This window comes from Oryctolagus cuniculus, chromosome 16, assembly GCF_051225735.1.
Source record: "Oryctolagus cuniculus isolate XC-2025 breed Fujian yellow rabbit chromosome 16, ASM5122573v1, whole genome shotgun sequence".
Taxonomy (NCBI): domain Eukaryota; kingdom Metazoa; phylum Chordata; class Mammalia; order Lagomorpha; family Leporidae; genus Oryctolagus; species Oryctolagus cuniculus.
The window spans coordinates 42,492,783-42,514,150 of NC_142882.1; the positions used below are offsets into that span (position 1 = coordinate 42,492,783).

General features: G+C 40.8%; 1 protein-coding gene across 13 annotated transcripts in view; it reads right to left on the reverse strand.

The window, feature by feature from the left end:
* DGKB (diacylglycerol kinase beta) overlaps nucleotides 1–21,368 on the reverse strand; it is a 781,129-nt gene that overhangs the window by 532,655 nt on the left and 227,106 nt on the right. For all 13 annotated transcript variants that reach the window (XM_089315158.1, XM_089315157.1, XM_089315159.1 and 10 more), the window contains 3 exons: nucleotides 14,810–14,859; nucleotides 11,411–11,485; nucleotides 8,058–8,177 (listed from right to left, as the gene is read on the reverse strand). In XM_089315158.1, coding sequence (XP_089171284.1) covers nucleotides 8,058–8,177; nucleotides 11,411–11,485; nucleotides 14,810–14,859 — 245 coding nt within the window. The remainder of the gene's footprint in view (nucleotides 1–8,057; nucleotides 8,178–11,410; nucleotides 11,486–14,809; nucleotides 14,860–21,368) is intronic.

Below are 21,368 nucleotides of genomic sequence, written 5' to 3' on the forward strand. Positions count from 1 at the left end.
AAGGGAAACAGCTTCTACACAGCTGCCTCCAGTTCAACCAATAAACTGTGGGACCTGCTCCTGATTGGAGGAGAGCAGCATGCTCGGCGTGTGGGTAGCAGAGTTGGGATTGGTGGAAGAGGACTATAAAGGAGGAGAGAGACAACATGCACCAGGGAACATCTAAGGGGAACATCTGAAGGAACACCTGTGCAGCCCCCGAGAGAGCCGGCCGGTGGTGTGCTGCTCCCCCGCGGAAGTGGGGAATGTGGCAGGGGGAACCGCCCTTCCACGGAGGTGGAGGGACGGCAGCCAACCCGGGAAGAACCAGCAGCAAACCCGGGGAGGGCCGAGCAGACAAAAGAACAGCGCAGGGTTCAGTGTCGTTCCTCCATGAAGAGGGGGAGCGACAACTATGTGCTGGGAACTAATCCTAATTACGTAGCCATGGGACAAGATTATCATGTCCAGGTCTTCTTTTTTTCTCTTGATACTAAAATATTAACAGTTATTATTCTATTCCCAGTCAAAAGATGAGCCACGGGATTTGAAATACTAGAGAAAATCTAGATTAACCAATTCTTACATTAGAACAAGAAATGTCAAACTTGCAGAATGAAAATGCTTCCCAGGAGATAATTTTCTGTAGGTCTCATGAATTTCGGCAGGTTTTGTTAACAGGGGCACTGTCTTTTGGGCCTGGCTCTGTTTTTCAAAGATAATCTGAGTAACAAAGCCTTGCACTACCATGATGGGTCTCTCTCCAGCAAAGAGGGAGGACTCACTAACTCCCCAGTTTAACACTGATAATCTGTCCCTTCCCAGCAAAGGCTAAGCAGGCATGTTTTCTGCACGCTGTAACAGATTTAATTTCCCTAGCCAGAGATTCTGAGTTCTGATGCTGTGCTTGGGTTACATCTCATTGTCCCCATGAGACTTGGAGGCAACTGGCTCAGTCATGAAGCTTCTGCTGTTTCCTTTGCTGTGAGTAATGGAAGTCCACTGTGTCTGACCCAGGAGCCTCACATCTCTCCAGCATCTTTGGGAGGGTGGGAAGCTAGCACCTGAACTTGCAAGCAGGGTTACGTCTTAGACCCTCGTGGCAGTGATCCTGACCCCGGTCCCTTGCCAACAAAAGCAGCTCTGGAAAAGGCACCCTGCAGAGAACCTCATGCAATACGTGCTTCCATTTTCTTCCAAAACATAATACATTGGTTCTGCAAGATAATTTACGAATCCAGTTCTTGTGTGGGTGAATCTTGTATGGGTGTCTGGTAGCTTCACACTATGGATAGGATATTTTATATGTTCAACTTTCCTCTATATGCCAAGCAACCTATATTGTAAAATTTCTGTTTCTTCAAATACAACAAAAACTTAAGCTGAAAGGCTGAAATGTGCAGTTGTTTTTTTAAAGAAACAAATTAATAGACTTAAAAAGAAGCAGTTACATGCTTAAAGATATGTTTAAATAAAAGGGTAAAGGGAAAAATATAATTTTCCTATGTATTACTGTGCCTATGGGCTGTCTTTTTATTTTTAAATGACTGTCCATTATGTGTGAATAAGCTTCATTTCGTTGAAGAGCACATATGGACTAAGTTAGCTGGCATTTTCCTTATCAAAAAATAAACAAGTCTGAACGTGGGTGTTCTGTCAATCAGAACACTTAGCCATGTTACAGGCCACAATGGATGTACAAATCCATTACCCAGGCATGAAATGCTTTACCAAAAAACAAATTAAATAGCTTTATAGCTCTTAGTTGGATACACTGCCAAAATATGCACGGGATGAAATATGGATGTGACTTCTTCAAGGGAAGAAATTGAAACCAGGAGCCAACGACTTCTCAGCAGTGCAAATTAGACCCCAGTTCTGTGTTTTCATGTCTTGTCTTGTTTGTCTTATTTAGATTTCTAAACTTAAGAGGGGGCTGGGGAAGCCTTCTCTGTCAGCCAAGGAACATGGTACTTCCATTGCAAATAAAAAATATTTATTGCCAAGAGAGGAATGCATTTTTTATAAAAAGGAAAATGAACAAGGAATCCAGATAGTTTGATACCTAGTCCACTATGAAAATGTGAACGAGCTATTTCACCTTTCTTCTTATCTTCCTGTCTAATAAAATGATCCATGGTGTGATGTTTCATCATATAATACCTGTGAAGTTAATTTAGCTCCTTGGGAGACTGGTGTTCCAAAAACAGCAAATATTGTCACCATTACTGGGTTTAGTTATGGACCATCCCCATGTCTCTGCCATGGGAACTGAGATGCCTACTTGCAGATTCACTGCACTGCATTGCATAAAATGTTTGCTCACTTCTTTTCGCTACTGCGTATAACACTGCATATTATAATGAAGCAGATAAGTTGTGTGCTGATGACAGAGAAAAGCTCAATGCTCCCTAGGCTAGTCTGTACTGGGAAAAAGCACTACATTATTCCATGTCTCTTAATTTCCCAGAAACCAGAGGCATGTTTCAATGGGAAGGCACTTTATGACTTCAACAAGTGCTTTTCACTATATTGGTGAATTCCAAAGTTGAAGGGTTTCCTTAAGTACTTCCAAAGTTCCATATAATGGCCAAGTGAGTTGGGGTGAGTATCAATAACACCTTTTTTTCAGAAGATCTCATCTGAAGGTAAAATTCCACTGCCATTCCAACTCCTGTCTCCATATCTGGCTTTGTTCCTTAGCTTATCACATAGAAGAGCTATTGGTGTAAATTCCTTGCAACTCACTAAATAATAAGGGGCCTCAAGTTCACTTTTTTGTTCAGGTTTCCAAAAAAAAAGTATAACAATAAGAAAGAAACTCTGTTTTTGGATAAAGCAATGGGTTGCTAGTTCCAGGCAAAGACAATACAAAGACTTAAAATTCTAAATGGAGTTGCCATCGACTGCCCATATCACAAACACATATTCTTAGGCTATCCTGGGTTCCTCTTGTCCCTGATGCTTAAATGCAGATCAGCAGCTCTAACGCTGTAGTCATTTTTCTGGAACCATCTAATCTGATTCTAAAGAATCCTTGTATTTATTTAGTCTGACAGCCCTTTTCTAGTGTGAGAAGTGTGTAGACAGTAGAACAAAACTCTTAACCAAACTGAAATTTTAAAAATTGGAGGATGAAATATCAGCTTTCCACATATAATTTAGTCCATGAAAAATAAAACACCTTCTACTTGCCATGGCTCAGAGATTTCACCAGAGAACATCTCTCATTGTGCTTTGTTGATTCAGGTACACACATACATTCCAAATCTCAATCAAAAGCAACACTTAAATTATAGACAGGGAAAAGAGCAGGATTCTTGGAGCACTTCTATAAGAGTGAAATACAAATTCATTAAAAAACCATTGAGGTTAGACATGACCACTCCAAGCCACAACGAAGTTAAGGTACCCTCACTTGCAACGTATATGCTTATATGTTCAATAGATTTCATGAAAATATGAATGAAGGAAATTTACTATAAATTTTCTAATCATGATCCAAGGTCATAGATCTCAGGACTCAAAGTGTTTTTTTTTGTTTGTTTGTTTGTTCATCTAGGACAAGAAATGCTTGATGGGAAAGAGCACTAGAACTGACATTTTTCCAGAAAGAGCAAGGGCTTGGCGCTAAATGACAGAGCTGAGCTGAGGTAGAACAGATTGGATGAGTTCTCTGCTCCCTGCTCTCTCCTTCCTGTCTCATCCTGTCCTCTTGTCTTGCCTGGGTGCTCTGCTTGCACTTAGTAAAAGGGAATTAGCTTCTCTTCTGCTGAACGATTATTAAAACTCAATGAGGCCGGTGCTGCGGCTCACTAGGCTAATCCTCCACCTTGCGGCGCTGGCACTCCGGGTTCTAGTCCTGGTTGGGGCGCCGGATTCTGTCCCGGTTGTCCCTCTTCCAGGCCTGCTCTCTGCTGTGGCCAGGGAGTGCAGTGGAGGATGGCCCAAGTGCTTGGGCCCTGCACCCCATGGGAGACCAGGAGGAAGCACCTGGCTCCTGCCTTTGGATCAGCGCGATGTGCCGGCCGCAGCACGCCAGCCGTGGCGGCCATTGGAGGGTGAACCAATGGCAAAAGGAAGACCTTTCTCTCTGTCTCTCTCTCTCTCACTGTCCACTCCGCCTGTCAAAACAAACAAACAAACAAACAAACAAAACAAAAAAAAACAAAACAAAAAAAAAAACAAAAACACAACAACAACAACTCAATGAAAGCTGAGTGTTTTTAGAATGACAAATCAGTATATAAAACAGACTGGCCATTGGTATTGGGCTAAATTTGGGCAGCAGCTTGTTTTTTTTTCTGAATAAAGTTTTATTGGAACTGGCTTGGCCGGTCCATTTGCATAATTTTTGGGATTGCTTTTGTGCTATACCCACAGAGTTGAGCAATGTTGACATAAACCTAAGCATTCAATATCGGGCTCTTCTTAACTGCCAATTCATGGAATACGGCCGATGATGAGGAGGTCATTTAATGATGAAAAGATCAACATTCAATGACATGCTGTATCTGACCTGTTTATTTATGAGAGAAAAGACAAGATTTATGCCCTAATTTTTGGTGAACAATAATAACCAAGTCATCATCATCTCCACTGCTGGTTTGGGCACTGAAACAGGCCCCATTTAAAATGGAGTAGCTTTGGGTGTGATGTTGACGGGGACAAATATCCGGCCATGAAACCATAGCTGTTGTGGCTGTCATGAGAAGTGAAGAGTAGTCTCCCAGGACGGCCTTGTGGATTGTGTAATCTACCTCAGGCTCCTCATTCCACTGTGGTATCTAACATGCACTATCAATTAGAATCTCTGCTCCCCGAGCTCATAACTGACAAGAGACAAGAATAGATAGGGCAGCCTAACAAGGCAGGCTCTATAATACAAGGCCAGCCCCAAGCTGCAGGTTCTTGGTTTCCAAATTAACAAGCCAAAGGCAAGGAAGAGGCAGCATAGAGCACATTCTCTGTAGGTACTAACACAGCACATGGGCTGTCCAAAGAAACGAAAGAAATCTCAATTACCAGAAACATCCCTCATCACTCAGTTATCCTGGTGCCATCCTGCTCTTCAAAAACACTCTCAATGTCTTAGCATTAAAAACTGTCCAACCCAGGGGCCCACGCTGTGGCACAGCGAGTTAAACCTCGGCCTGCAGCAACAGCATCCCATACAGTTCGAGTCTCGGCTGCTCCACTTCTGATCCATATCCCTTCAAATGTGCCTGGGAAAGCAGCGACGATGGCCCAGGTGCTTGGGTCCTGCACACACATGGGAGACCTGGAAGAAGCTCCTGGCTCCTGGCTTCAGTCTGGCTCAGTCAATGTGGCCATTTGAGGAGTGCGTTAGTGAATGGAAGACCCCCCTCCCCATCTCTTCATCTCTCTCTCTCTCTTTCTTCTTTCTTTCTGTAACTCTGCTTTTCAAATAATAAATAAATCTTAAAAAAAAAATGCTTAAAGCAAATGGAAGCTCTGGTTTTTGATCATTATTAATAATTACAGGGCTTTTATATTTTATCAAAAGACAACTCAAAATATGGTTGGCTTTTTTTTTTTCTTAAATACCTGAAAAAAAAAAAGGAAAGTCCTTTCAGATTTGCTCTAGCAGGTAAAACGCCAATCTCCTGAGTCAAGGTGCCCTCAAACGTTAAACAATGTAGCTCTGCCATCTAGTGGCAGGGAGTGGGAACACAGTCCTGATTACTGTTCTGAAATCCTGAATTGACTTGCCCTATTGAGCATCAAACAATCTCTTTTTACAAAGAACATAAAGGATAAATGTAATTCTGAAGAAAATTATGTAAAACTAACAGAGTTCACATTAAAAGCCAATATTTCCATCAACTGAAAAGGCTTATTGTCATGCTAGAAACTGTCATTTGTTTAACTTAGGGTTATAGCTATGTAAGTTTGTGAACGAAATTATCCATAGTCTTTAAAAACTCCATAAGCTAAATGTAAATTATTTATAAAATAATATCCAAAAGGAAAAACATCCCAAAATGTTTCTGTGATATTTAAAATGGAGGTGATTAAACCTCCTGCTCACCATAGTTTTCTGTATGTTGTCTCCATCTCTCATCCTCGATTTCCATAAATACTAAAAATATACAAACTTAAGCTTCAAAATATATAGCTCCCTTCTGGGACACCATTATTATTGGAACTTCTATACTAGAATAATCTGACAACCATTTGGGGACCCCAATATTCACTAACCCTTAATGTGTTAACATTTCACCCATTTTCTTTTTCCAAATTTTTTCTCTCAATACTTTTCTTTACATTATGCTTTTTTCACAAGGTATGCTGAACAATTAAACAAAAAACCTACTACCTGACTTGTCCCATCAAAGCACTGGCTACAAAGAAACATTGTTTCATTAATTTTCCAAAGTTCAGAAATATGTATTTGTGAACAATGCAATTTATATTAATTATCTTTTATTTTTCTTATAATTTTTATTTACTTTCAAGTAATTTTTATTTACTTGAAAGGTGTAGATAGAGAAGTAGAGGGAGATAGGAAGAGAAAGAGAGAGATCTTCCATTCAAATCCCCCAACAGCTTTGATGGGCCAGGCTGAAGCCAAGAGCTAGGAACTCAATCCACGTCTCCTGCATGGGTTACAGAGACCCAAGTACTTGAGCCACCAGCACCACCTCACAAGGTGCACAGTAGTGGAAGCTGAAATCAGAAGCAGAGCTAGGCCCCAAACACAGGCGCTTTGGGATGTGGGTATTGCATGTTGTGGGTTAACCACTGCTCCAAACCCTGCCCCTATTACCTTTAGTTTTAAGAAATTATTTAAGTGCAATTTCTTATACCTAGCCTATCAGTGTCTTATTATCCTTCCTCTGATCATTTCTAAGATGGCATGCACCTTATGAAGGGTAAGGGTAAACTAACTGTAAAAGAATTTGAAGATATAGGTTAAAAAGAGAAAAAAGAAAGAAAGAAAGAAATGCTGAGCTCTTGAAACCCACTTATTTATTCCTAAGCTGTAGATTTTTCTACTTTGTAAGCCCAACTGTATATTCCTAAAGCTGATTTGTGCTTCTCTTAAAGCCCCCAGATGTATTCATGCAAATCACACTTTCAGATGCACTCATGTTTACAAACACAGGCCGTGCAAATCCTTGAGAGCTGATTTTTAAATACTGAGTATGTTGAGTAATGGTGGTGTAGTCTTGAATCTCCCAGATCATCTTTGCCTGCAGCAAAAAGTATGAAAAATTGTAGGTTCAACAGCAAAGTGACGGACGCATGTTCTTGCATCTCAAAACTCTAAATATGATATACGTCATGGTGCTTTCTAGCATGGAAGCACCCCACTCACAGGCTCTGTGGTTCTCGACACACATCACAGTGGCTTTGGGCTTAACCATTAATGCTAAGTACAAAACGCTGTCCTGATTATTGACCCGATCGATTTTTAAATGAAAAATGACTGAAATTCCCTTCAAGGCTGGGTCAGCAAAATTTTGTTTCCAGGTCACTCTTACAGCACAGAGTGACCTTAGGCTGATCTGGTTCATACCCCAAATAGTATTTAATTGCTATTAGAGGTGCTGATACAAGAAAAGTTTCAACAGGCTTAGAATTGTGAGTCTGACTAGTTGCTGATACATAAAAAAATGTGCAATTTTTCAGAGAGTCTACCAACCACCTTGGATATACACTTGCCTCTTCCAAGAATTGTTTGTTAATAAATACAGTATTTTCACAGGGAGGAGGCAATGAAGGGAAAAGAGCACCACAATGAACAAAGAATGCAATTATGTAGGGTGCTTCTTGCATTACATGATGTGAGAAGACCAGTGATTTTGTTTTAATTGCACCATTTAAGTAAAGGAATTCAAAAGAGGTAAATCCTAAGTTAATACCGACACTGAATCAGTATGTCTGTGGCAAGAACTGCTTCACCAGGAGTGACTGTAAAATAGCTTCATGGCATACTGCAGGCACTCACTCCACTTTTCATGGAGGAAATGGCCAGATCCATTCCTAATCAGCAGGTGCAACTCAGAACCCCACTGTCTTGTCACCCACCCTTCCCACGAGACCCAGCTCACGTTTTCCAAGCCCAGGAGCACGAGCAGTGGGATGGTGGTCATCCCTCCTTGGATCCATTCCTCCAGGGACACGGTGCCATCGTGGTCATAGTCAATCTCCTCCATCATTTCATGAAGTATCTGGAAGGGTGGAGATGAAGACACACTTGCCGTGGATCAGTAAATAAATGCCATACAATGCAGCACCTCTGAATTGTTCGTAACAGATTGTCTGACACCTACGTGGACATTTGAGGAAAACGTCTTGGTAACTCGACCCATCACTAATCCCAGTCACCTTGATCAACTCCAAGAAGCAGGCACATAACGTTTTAATGTTTTTCCAGTGAGCACCACAGTTGACTCAAAAAAGTAACTTTAAGTGTGAAAGTGATCTTTAACTACTTTCTCAGGGCTATTCTGTTCAATTCCTATATATCCTAGAAAACATTGGAGCAAATTAACTGAATTCATTAACTTAAGCAAAGATTAAGTGCTTGTGAGAACTCCAGATACTGGAGAAGTTAAATGATCCAACTGTTATCTGATTAGATACATTTTATCTTTTGAAAAACCGAACTAGTTTTTTATTTGAAAGGCACAAAGACAAAGAGAGAGAACAAACAGAAGCAGAGACAAAAAGAGTTCCCAGCAGTTCATTCACTCCCCCAAATGCCTGAAACGGCCAGGGCTGGGCTGGGTCAGAAGCTGGGACCCAGCGAAGTAATTCAGGTCTCCTGGGTGGATGGCAGGAATTCAGTCACTTGAGCCATCAGGATTGTTCCTTAGGGTGTGCATGAGGCCGAAGCTAGGGCCAGCAGCTGGGAGCAGTGTGGCATCTCAGCACTCTGATACGGGATGCTTGTGTGTTAGTCCCTAGAGCACATGTCCACCCCCAGACTTTTTTGTAAAGATGACTCACATGTAATGTCCAGAAATGTTCCTCATGGTGCTTGTTTCTGATATGTTTACCTCTCTGTGGCATAAAGACAATACTGGCACCCCCTTCTGAGGGCTTCCGTGAGCACGACATCAGCTAATCTATGCTCAACAGAAGAACCCCTGGCATACACAGCATTGTTTTGTACTGTTTGCTGCAAGTAATGGCGACTTATACGTTTTTGGACCATATTGCTTTTGGCCACGAGGAAGGCAAATTACTTCCATCAAAAGGCACTGAGAGGGCAAACGTAGTGAGAACCCTAAAGAGCAAAGAGCCTACTGTTCTTGTATCACTTGCAAATTCTAATCAACTTGGCAGAAGAAAGAAATGCAAAGAGCATCAGAAGAAAGATCAGAAGAGGCGGAATCAATGCTGTGCTTGAAGTTTGGGGAGAAGGACTCCTGTGCTTGGTGGAAAAGCAGATTACGTCCTTTCATAGCAATAAACTGGCCTGCGGGTAGAAGGAGACATTTGGAACCAAAAAAAAAAAAAAAAAAAAAAAGCAAGGGGGTGCAAGGGGGTGGCAGATGCTGGAATAATTATTTCATTATCCACAAAGTAAAGGATAGGAGAAATCATTTAGAATTTGGCAAAATGTGACTTAAAAAAAATGGTACATGTCCTGTCCCTTGAGACCATGCTGGTGAATAAGACAAACAAAACTGTGCATGAGTGCATTGGTTTCTGATGCTTCCCTTTTGCACCTAATAAATCTAACATCTGGGCTTAGGTGAGTTTGATACAATCTCCTTCCAAGGACATCCCAGTCTTCCCTAGGCACTGTGACTGCCCCACGTGTTTGCTTCTCTTTATTACAGACACCGAGGACTCTGGCAACGTGCACGTTTGTTTGGCGTGCTCAGAGCTGCTCGAGCATCAAGGTGCAGTGGTTGGCGCGGCAGCAAACACAGCGCTCATGGTACTACTGTGGTCTCAACCACTGCTGTTCAATCCACCAGCAGCGTGGCCGACTTCTCAGGAACACAGGTGACACGTGACGCCATCGTCCACTCCTCACGTGTCCAGCAGGTATTTGTCCTGGCCAGGCTGCCCAGCCACTGACTCTCTCGGAGCACCCAGGTTCCCCTCCTCCTCAATCTGCAGCCGTCCTTCACAGAAACCTTTTTTTCTGGAAGGTCAATTGTTTCCATATCTGCTTTGAAAGCTGATAGGGAAAAAAAAAATCGTTCTCCTTTCCTCAAACTCCAGTGAGCACAAGTGGGCTTAATGGACACATGGATCATTGTCAAAGGGAGATCACTGTCAATAGCCTTGGGGGGAAACTGAGATGAACACACCCAAACTATGCAACAAAACCCATAGACATCCCCTTGATTTCAGGGAGAATAGGAACAAGGTGAATGACATAGAAAGTTAAATGCATGCTACTATCTACTTTGGCATTGCAGATACCAACTGCAACCTGTGACTCACATCTGCCAATCACTCTATGCATCCAGCAGGTGCAATCGCATCGAGAGCAGCTGAGCTGACGCTGGGAAAATCCTCACCACTGTAAAAGCAGGGCCCTCCTTTGTAAGTGGCTTGAACTTCCCTGGCTTTAGCTTACAAAGGAAGGGAAATGTTCTCAGAGCTCCTGCAACACACAGTCCCCACAACATCATGCCTGTTGACGGCATAAACACCAACCGTGGCTAAAAATTGGTTCCTTGAATGCATATGAAATACAAGCTTTTTAACATAAAATTGGTTTGCATTTGCTTTATTCATGTCCATTTTGTAAAATATAGTTTCCATAACACAGTGAGATCAGTTGCTCTGATCAACTCTTCCCCCTAAATATTACTTGTGACCAAAGTCAAACTTTCTAATTAAATATGTTTAATAGACACTTGAATAATTTGGGAATTTTGATACAAATGTTCCTAAAATAAGAAGCTCTGAATTCTTACAAGCATTGTAAGTGTCACTTCTTTAAATAACTTGATTAAAAAACCATGTAACTAACGAGTTTGGGGCAAGTGATTTTAACATATTTGGTCTTAATTTATTCACCTGGAAAATGATGAAACTAGTGGATTTTCCTCAAAGAGTTTCTAGTGTTAACTAATGCATTCTCACAAGGTAACACAATGCACCAGGCATAGAAAACGACTGTCATCTTCTTGAAGGCATGGCTTGATTCTGGCATGCCCATCATCAGCTTTCTCTACTGATAAGTGTCACTTATCATCACTCCAAATAAGTCCCATGAAGAAGAAGGCCAGAGTTACTGCCAATAGCTTCAGAATACCTCCTGCACCTAATTATGTAGTTGAGAATACACTTTGACTTCTGATTAGAAATCAGAGAGTCATCAAAAGAAAGAGCCAAATAAGAATAATGTACATGGGTCCCAGAAAATGCAAAAATAAAAAAAAGCGAGGGGACTTCCAAAATCTAGCCAACATCAAGTCATTCCTATACCTACTGGGTTCAGTTCCGTGACGTCCCACTCGAGGTACTCGGCAACATGCATCATTTGACTGATGATGTTTTCTAGTTCCTGGGGGGCACGAGGGGAAGAGAGAGAGAGAGATGAATACAAACCGTTAGCAAGTTCTTAACACTTCAGGATTACAGGCACTGTTATGTCCAATATGGACCTCAACATCTTGGGTGAGTCATAACATCAATTCCATATCATCCCACATGTAAATATTATATATTTATATCTCACATACAAATAATATATTCTACATAATCACACATATAAAATGATATGAAAAGATGTCAAAAAGTACAAGGAAAATGGCCTTAAACATCAGTTTGGTGCAAAAAGATCTGAAATTCTTATACAGTTTTGGAAAAAAAACCACATTTTCCATGAACTTGCTGAAGGTGTCTTTTATGTATACATAACTCAAATCTTCAAGGTCTGATAAACTACAGAATGAAGAGAGCTGACTCTGCCGTTTCTGTACTTGTCCTAGAGATCATCACCACGAGAGGGCACAGCCACACCAGGAACCCTTTCCTTCCAGGAGAAGGAAGTCTTGGCGAAAGAAAGAGTGCATTGTCATGTCGGTGATTTGCTAGACTCTGATTACCCTGGGAACAGATGTGGAGGGGTGGAAGGAAGTGTGTGAGGTTTATTTTTACTCAGATACACTGAGAGTGTATATTGACTGTTCTAGTCCTTTCTTGGGACAGTTTGCTGTGATAGAAAATGTTCAGGTTCAAGGTTCAGAGGTTAAGTATATGTAGAGTTTCTTTTGTGAGAAGATAGGATTTCAGTTTGAATTTTCAAACTACTCTGCTCACTTGTCGACTCTCCGAAGAACAGTTAGCTAAATACATATGTCTTGGCGAAAAAAAATAAAATATTTTATACATAGATATTGAATGTTTTATTTTTCCTATAAGTATCTCCAGAAAAGATTAAATGCAGTTTTGTAAAATGCTTGTCATTTTAAATTTAGATGTTACATAATTTTAAAAGGGCTGTTTTACAGTGTAAGTTAAAATATAAGAAATACTGAAAGTATGCTAATCAAACATGCTTCCACTGAAAAGGCTATGTAATATACATGTAGTCATCAGTGCTCTTGGAATGGACAAGCACGTGTCATAACAGAGGTTGTCTAGGGAGGGGGCACTGATGTCTCTGAGAACTGACGAAAGCTCACTCCTTCTCTCCAAAAACGACAACCTTGAATTTTCTACTTAGGTTAAATAGGTTGCCCTGGAAATAAACGAACACAAATGCAGTTATCAGAGATGGGCAAATTCTGAAACCTGGTAGCATTGTGTATGTATGTCTGTGTATATGTGTGTACTTTGTGTGTGCATGCATGTGGTACCAATCACTCACCTACTGTGTCTGTGCCTTAATGGATTGTGAGGGTCAAGGCCCCTGGATATAATATTAAGAAAACAACCTTTTTTTGGTTGGCTGGTATCTGGGCTTGTGCCATGAGAGAAGTTATTTAAGCTCTCCCAGACTCAGTTTCTGTATCACTATTAGGAAGAATCTAATCTCCACTGGCTCACAGAGCTCCTGCAAAGATTAGACATGCTATTTTATGAATTTATCTTGCTGTAAAGAATGTTAGAAGTGATCAAGAAACATTAATTCTTATTCTTATCAAAGATAGTGGTCGTGCTTCAAATGACCTATTTTTTGCTTTGCCTCCCATAGGTGAACTGTCACAATGTAAAAGTACCACAGCAAATGGCTTCAGAAGGTACAATTTGAACCTGATATTGAAGGAAATATACAGGGCAGTAGATTGTGTGGTGAAGACTCCAGCAATTAGATTCAGACTTCTAATTACACACAAAGACTAATTTAACCACAAACAAATCTATACATTCCCAACTCATTGTTCAATATTGGGAATATGGATGTAAATATTGCAAGTAATTTACTATATATGTTAATAAAGAATGGCCAGAGACCAAAAAAAGCACTTGACTGAATTTTCAAATCAGCTGCCAACCCATGGCTAAAAGCCTAGTAAAAAAACGTCATTTTAATTTAATTAAAATGAAACATTAAAGAAAACAAACCACCATTAACATATAATTTGCATTAGTGGAGTCATAAGTGCTACAATCAGCATATTGAAATATCTAGAAGAAATAAAAGTCCCTCACGGTGTAATGGTACCAGAGAGTGAACAAATTTATCATGTGACTTCTTATTCCTTGATGGAAAACTAGACTACCAAGCACTTAAAAATAACAGCATTTGAAAAATCACTAAAACTTAAACATAAGGAATGCGAGACTTGGAGCATGAGTTCAGAGTGGTGGCCATCTCCTAGAGCAGGAACTACACGTTTTTATTTCACTCTAGCGAAGCTCACATCATTTTCTCCTATTTACTGCTACATAAATAACTCCAACCTAACTGCCTTGCTTGGAAAACCCTGTTTTAACTCTGCCATACAGAGTTCCCACAACTAAAGAGAGAAACTCACTCATTATCAGAGATAATCTTTATCTCATTTAGTGTTCATTGCATTGAAACATTTTTTTAAAAAATATACCTGTGTACTTCAAAAACGTCCAGAATCTGACACTTGTTCTTTGATTAACATTCTTATTTTTCCTTCATCGAATAGGAAAGAACAGAATACACGAACCATGTTATCACCAAAGATACACTCGATTATTGGATGGGACCTGAAATGGTCGTTCACAGCAGATTCTGATTTCTGCTCTGAAACCAAATTTGACTTCCACAACTAGGAGAGCTCTCAGGGATTCCAGCTCTTATGAGTACAAGGGACTTTATTTTCTCCTTCAGTTAACCATAAGGGATGACTTTTTTTTCCTCCATTCTATTTATAGCTAAATCTGTGCAGTATAGACTACATATAAAATTGGGATAGATAGTTTAGCAAAGGAAGTCTTTTAAAGCAATCTATAAATATATTGACCTCTTTTAACAGTGGAGATAAATTTCAAAGTGAGAAAATAATAATTAAACTGACTTTAAAATTCCTTTGAATTCTATTGATATTCCCTGTCTTTTCCTTAGTGTCAAATGTCACTGATAGTTTTTCTGTCTTTCTAGATCAATGGTCTCAAGTTCCTCTTATGTTTTATTCAGACAAGGTTGGAGTCTGCCTTTGTTACTTAAGTTCAGAGCAGGAAAAGAAAAAGTCGTGTTTTGTAGCAAAATGATTGCACAGAACAACGGTAATCTTAACAGTTTGCGAAGATCACTCTTTCAAAAAACCAAATGATAGAAACCCTGTGCAAGTGCATGCAAATTATATAAAGAGTGCCTGCAGTGGTAACAGCCATAAATTTATTCATTGCATTTTCCCAGAAGAAGCTGCTTTCAAATTTTCACAGAAAATCTGAAGAAAAAAATTACCGAACTGTCGAGGAAGCCGTTCCCATCGGTGTCATAAAGGCGAAACATAACTGAATAAAAAAAAGAGTGAAAGAAAGACGACAGGTGAGCAAGATCAAGACTGGTTTAAAACAGTCTTTAAAATTTAGCTTCTCTTGGAAACAAATACTAAATCCCCACTAAAGCAATTAATATGTGAGATAAGTTTGTAAACTAACTGAAAATGAACTTTATCAGTTAAAAAACACACTGGATATTAGATATAAAAGTCTACGAGATTGTGTTTACATCTAGGAAACACTAACAAATGCTCTGGTTCATTCAAATTCTTTATTGTAAGATCACTGAATGTCAGCTCATAAACAGCAGAAGAGAAATTGAAGCAGTCAGAGCCTAGATGTTAAAGGGAAGAGAAGATAAGGAAAAGCAAAGATTAGGAATTTTGCAAACCAAGGATAATTTGGAACACATCGTTCACTAACACATGAGCTTTGTCAAACACTTATTTTTGTCTGTGCCACAGGAATAATCATCATGCCACAAGACACACATCTGCTATGAAAGTGGGGTGGTGCACACCACATGCACATGTTGAAAACTGCACAAGAGTGGAGATTTGGCATAGCAGTTAAGACACCATGCAGGAAACCTGCATCTCACATTGGGGTGCCTGGGTTTGAGTCCTGGCTGTGACTCCTAATTCCAGCTTCCTGCTTATGAATACCCTGGAAGACAACAGTGGAGGCTCAAGTGGTTGGATCTCTGCTACTCATGTGCAAGACCTGGATTGAATTCCCAGCTCCTGGCACGGACGGGGACAGCCAAAGTCATTTCAGGCATTTGGAAAGTAGACCAGCAGATGGGAGCTTTCTCTGTCTCTGTTTCTCTCTCTCTCTCTCTCTTAAGTAAATAAAGATAAAGAAGGAAGGAAATAATAAAAAGGGAAAAGGAAGGAAGGAACGAAGGAAGAAAGGCAGGCAGGAACAAAAACCATGGATCACTCTGCAAATGTAAGCCATGGTTATGACTGGTCCCCCGGTAGTGCAGGAGAGACTGGGTGCAGAACAAGGGCTGCTTTCTCTCTGCTGGAGGATGTCGACCCATTCGATGCATTAATGGTTTATTTGTTTGAATCTAGGTGGAGCTGCCTGGGGTGACTAATCTTTGAACCCATCAAATATGGAAACAGACAGTGCTGGTTCTGTGCCAGTGAATGCAGGAAAGCACAGGACTGAAGTCCCTGGGCAGCCTGAGGTCCCCTGTGTGACTCCTTCCACTAGGACACTGTGGAAGGGGCTGCAGGTGCCACTGGAAATAAACAGGGAAGAACGATACAGCTGTGAAAACAGGGGAGCGGAAGCGGGGATTTGCGTTGCATTTGTATAATTGCCTGAAGAATCTGAAAGACTGAAATCTCACATTAATAAAGACAGTAAAAACTAGGAAGTACAATGACAGCAAGACTTTGATTATGTATCTGAGATTAACCATTATTTGTTTATTTAATGACTATTTTGCCAACTTCAACATAAAATTATTGATAAGATCTAAAATTAGTTTCTATATGGCTAAAAATATTGTCAATTTAATTATGATATTCTATCCACAGTAAGACACAAACAAAGGCTAAAATGTAAGGAACATATGTTAGATCTATTTTCAGATTTCTGAGTTATCTCCATATTATCTTCCATAATGATTGTACTAGTTCACACCCCCTATAATTAAACTTTTTTAATTAAAGGAAACAATGTTAAAGAGGCCAAAAGACTTAAATATCTCCATTTACAAACCATGTTGTTTATTTGTTCAACAAAAGAATAACATAATGAAGGGGAAAAAACTATACAATATGTATCTAGGTATTTCAAGATTTTCCAATGCAGCAGCAAAGAGTAAACAAAGTCACAAATATAAAACTTTGTTGGTGGCAAGAATTCACATACCACTCCTGGAAGGGAAGAAGTTCATGACCAAGGATGAGCAGAGGCCTCTGAGGATCCAGCCAACAGCTCAAAAGGATGGCCATCTGTGGTTTCACTAATCCTTGCTGGGGTAAATGACTAAAACAACTTACGCAGCTTGGATATATGGTACCCCTGTGCCTACTGGTAGATCCTGATGGGCACATGCGCTTCAAGAAATACAGAAGCAGGTGTGGGGTGCCCACGGCCCAGACCCCACCAAAGAAAAGCATTGCTTAGGTTATCAGTCAGGGGCCAGTGGCCCAAGGGAAAGAGGTTGCACAAAATCCATTCTGGGGATTGGAAGGGCTGCAGAAGAGACTGTGGACATCAGGGGCCTCCAGTTGGACCAGGGATTGGCACCAAAGGTGCTGTCTGTCCACAGAGAGGCAGCAATAGGTTTTCTCCCAGACTAATTTAGTTCTTAACTTGCTCAATGCTCCTGGAGAAGTAGCTTTCATACCTAGTTCTCTGCCTCACCAGAAGACTCCCTGTGATTATTTATATTGAGAAATTGATGATGACCTGACTTAAGAAAAAACAATTAAAAATATGCCTGTGGGGCCAGTGCTATGGCATAATAGATAAAGCCACCGCCTGTAGTGCCAGCATCCTATACAAGCACTGGTTCAAGTCCCAGCTGCTACACTTCTGATCCTGCTCTCTGCTATGGCCTGACAAAGTGGTAGAAGATGGCCCAAGTCCTTGGGCTCCTGTACCCACATGGGAGACTCAGAAGTTATTGGCTCCTGGCTTCAAACCAGCTCAGCTCCAGTTGTTCCGGCCATCTGGGGAGTGAACCAGCAGATGGAAGACCTCCTCTCTCTCTCTCTTTCACTGCCTCTGCCTCTCTGTAACACTGCCTTTCAAATAAATAAATAAATCCTAAAAAAAACCTGTTTCTCTGTCTTTCCTAATCATTACTGTGCACTTAAAACTGACTTTAAAATGAATTCCTTATTGCGTCCTAACACTGGACAGAAATATTCAACAAATTACCCAAGTGAACCTGTCAACATTATCATTATGGAAACCCAAGGTGAGAACATGACTAACCAGAGATCCACCCTTCTAACTCCCCGCTTTTTTTTTATTTGAAAGGCAGATCCACAGGGAGAGAAGGAGAGACAGAGAGACGGAGATCTTCCATCTGCTGGTTCACTCCTCACATGTCTGGAATAGCCAGTGCTGGGCCAGGCAGAAGCCAAGATCCAGGAGCTTCATCCAAGTCTCCTACGTGGGGGCAGAGACCCAAGGACTTGCGCCATCTTCCACTGCCTTCCCAGAGCATTAGCAGAGAGCTGGATTAGAAATGGAGCAGCCGGCACCAAACGTGATGCCCTTATGGGATGCTGGCATTGCATGCAGTGGCTCAACCTGCCATACCACAATGCCAGCCCCAGAGACCCCTTAAAGTTCCCTAATCACTTCTTCTCTCCCCTCCCCAGTGCCACCCACCACCGTGACTGCTTCATATCTTGTTTTCAATTTTAGTATCACTTAACTGAACACCACTTGTGACTGCCTGTTATTTTTGTGGGTGGTGTTAGTTCTTTCATATTCTCCTCTGCACAGTATTTCTATGTGTATAAAATCACAAAGGATTCATTCTGCTGAAGGAATTCTTAGGTTGTCTCCAGTGTGATCTTTGCAGCAATGCTTTGGCTATTTCAAAGACTACTGGCACAAACCTTGTGAATGGCTTTTACGCTAGGTGAACGTTCACCAGTTGGTTATAAACCAACATAGGCATGGATTTGCAAATGTTTACCTTTGGTAGAGACTGCCAAACAGATAGCAAAAGTGGTTTCAGCACACTGGACTTCAACAACAATCCACGGCCATTTGAGCTGCTCCACTTACTCTGCAGCACGGACCATTGCCAACTGCCTCCCATGTGACCTGGTAGAAGCCCAGGAGTGTACCACTGGGAGTGTAATATACATTCTCCTGATATCAAGTAAGATGAAGACGATTTTCATATGCTTATTGGCTAACTAAATATTCACTTTTTTGAAGTGATTATTCAATGTTCCTGCCCAATTTTCTTTAGAGTTAGTTATTATTATTTACTGATTCACCAAAGTTCCCTTTTCGGTCATATGCTACACCATACTCTTTCCCAACTCTCTGTTTTGACATTTTGTTTTGTGAATACAACCATTCTGTGAATTGAAGATCATAATTTTAATAGAAGGATTAATTCATCAATCCTTACCTTTGTGGTATAATATTCATGTTGTACAAAAAAAAAATCAGCCTTCATAAGACCTGCTTTATTTATCACCTAGATAACGTTGGAGTTAAATTTTCCTTACGGTTTGAGATGCAGATGATTTTAATTTTTTCTGTATATGTAACAGATTTTATTTTTCAAAGAGTGATTAAAAATAACAGCAGTCTCATATGTTTTTCTCCCACGTTATCTTGCCACTTCCCCCATCAGGTGGGCGTCTGTAGCCACATCTCTTCAATCAGGGTAAGTCTTCACTTGTACTAAATAAAATGCGGCAAAGGCATTCCACTTGTTTCTGAAACTAATATCCTAACAGATGAGACAGTTTCTTCCTCACTTAGTGGAATACTTGCATTTGGAGAACACAGTCACCTTGTCAGCAATCCGAATGTCCCAAAGCTGTTTGCAATCTCAAACTGTCCACCATGGAAGACAAAGACAACCTTGAGATGAGAGAGATCAGGGGTGCAGGGGAGTTTTGAAACATTCCCAGGATATTCCAGATCTCCTCTGCTCCAGCTCCAGCCTATTTGACTGTAGTCGTACCTGCCTGACACCTGCAGCCAGGCTACCTGGGTAATTTTTTTTTTTTAATCAAAATGTTTTACCCACATACAAGAATTAGAGAGATAATACAAGTAGTACCATTGTCTAAGGCCATAAAATGTGGGGGCAATTTGTTAGACAACAGAGCAGTAGTAGGTATCCAGTTAACCAAGTGTGAGCTCATTACTGGAATGATGATCCTTATTAGTTCTTTAGAACCGGCTTTGTCATGAGCAGGTATCCGCATGTGTTTGGATCAGTTGCCAGATTCCCTGTGCAGTACCAATGTTTATTGGTCTATTACTGCAACAGTGCACACTGTCTTCACCGTCACAACTTTAAAAACATACCTTCACATGCAATCTAATACATACTGTGATTTAGTTCACCAGGGTGTGGGTTAGCCTTGTCCTCTGCATTTATACACAATACTCATAAAAATTTTGTGTATCACCTCCCCACTCTGCCCCCAATCAGCAAACAAACAAAATCCCTGTTGAATTTCTGTTGAGAATGCCCTGAATTTATAGATTTATGGAGAATACTTATTGTACAGAGTCTCAAAATCTTTTACTATGTTAAATTCCTCTTTATTTAAATCTTTCTTAATTTCTCTGTTTCATGACATTCTGGTGAAAATCCTTTCAAATGTTCAGTGCATATAAATGATAAAGTTTTAAAATTTTCATTTTCTTATTATCTGCTTTTGTTATATAGAAATACAGGTAACTATTTTTACTTTATAGTCAGAAATCATTCTAAGTCCATTTATAGCTTCAAATATTTATCTGCAAATAATCTTGGAATTTAAGGTAAATAATCATGTAGTCTATAAACAATTATTATTTTTTTTTTTGACAGGCAGAGTGGACAGTGAGAGAGAGAGACAGAGAGAAAGGTCTTCCTTTGCCGTTGGTTCACCCTCCAATGGCCATCATGGCTGGCGTGCTGCGGCCGGCGCACCACGCTGATCCAATGGCAGGAGCCAGGTACTTATCCTGGTCTCCCATGGGGTGCAGGGCCCAAGCACTTGGGCCATCCTCCACTGCACTCCCTGGCCACAGCAGAGAGCTGGCCTGGAAGAGGGGCAACCAGGACAGAATCTGACGCCCCAACCGGGACTAGAACCCGGTGTGCCGGCGCCGCAAGGCGGAGGATTAGCCTAGTGAGCCGCGACGCTGGCCTATAAACAATTATTTTTAATATCTTCCTTTTCCCACCCTCAGAAAATCAATGCATTTTTCCTGTCATTGCCATGGGCAATGATATCCAAAACAAATTTGTTTTAAACTTACAGCAATTCCCAATGGAACAATCATCAACATCTCATTCTGAAATAGATTGGTGGAAGTTTGTAATAAATAAACATATGTAGACTAAGGGAGCTCTTTATTGTTTCTAGTTAGCTAAGAGTTTTATTGTTATTTTTTTTTTAAATTTTTATTTATTTATTTGAAAGGCAGAGTTGCAGAGAGAGGGAGGGACAGAGAGAGCAAGGTCTTCCATCCACTGGTTTACTCCGCAACGGCCGGAGCTAGGCCAATCTGAAGCTGGGAGCCAAGAGTTCTTCTGGGCCTGGCACGTGGGTGTAGGGACCCAAGCACTAGGGTCATCCTCTGATGCTTTCCCAGGTGCATCAGCAGGGAGCTGGATCAGAAGTGGAGCAGCCTGGACTCCAAACAGTGCCCATATGGGATGCAGGCACTGTAGGCAGTGGCTCAACCCACCCACACCACATCCTGGCCCTAGATCTTTTGTTTTTAATTATAGGTAGAGCAAATGTGGAATATGATCAAACACTTCTGTTTTATTGAAATAATCAAAAATGGTTTCT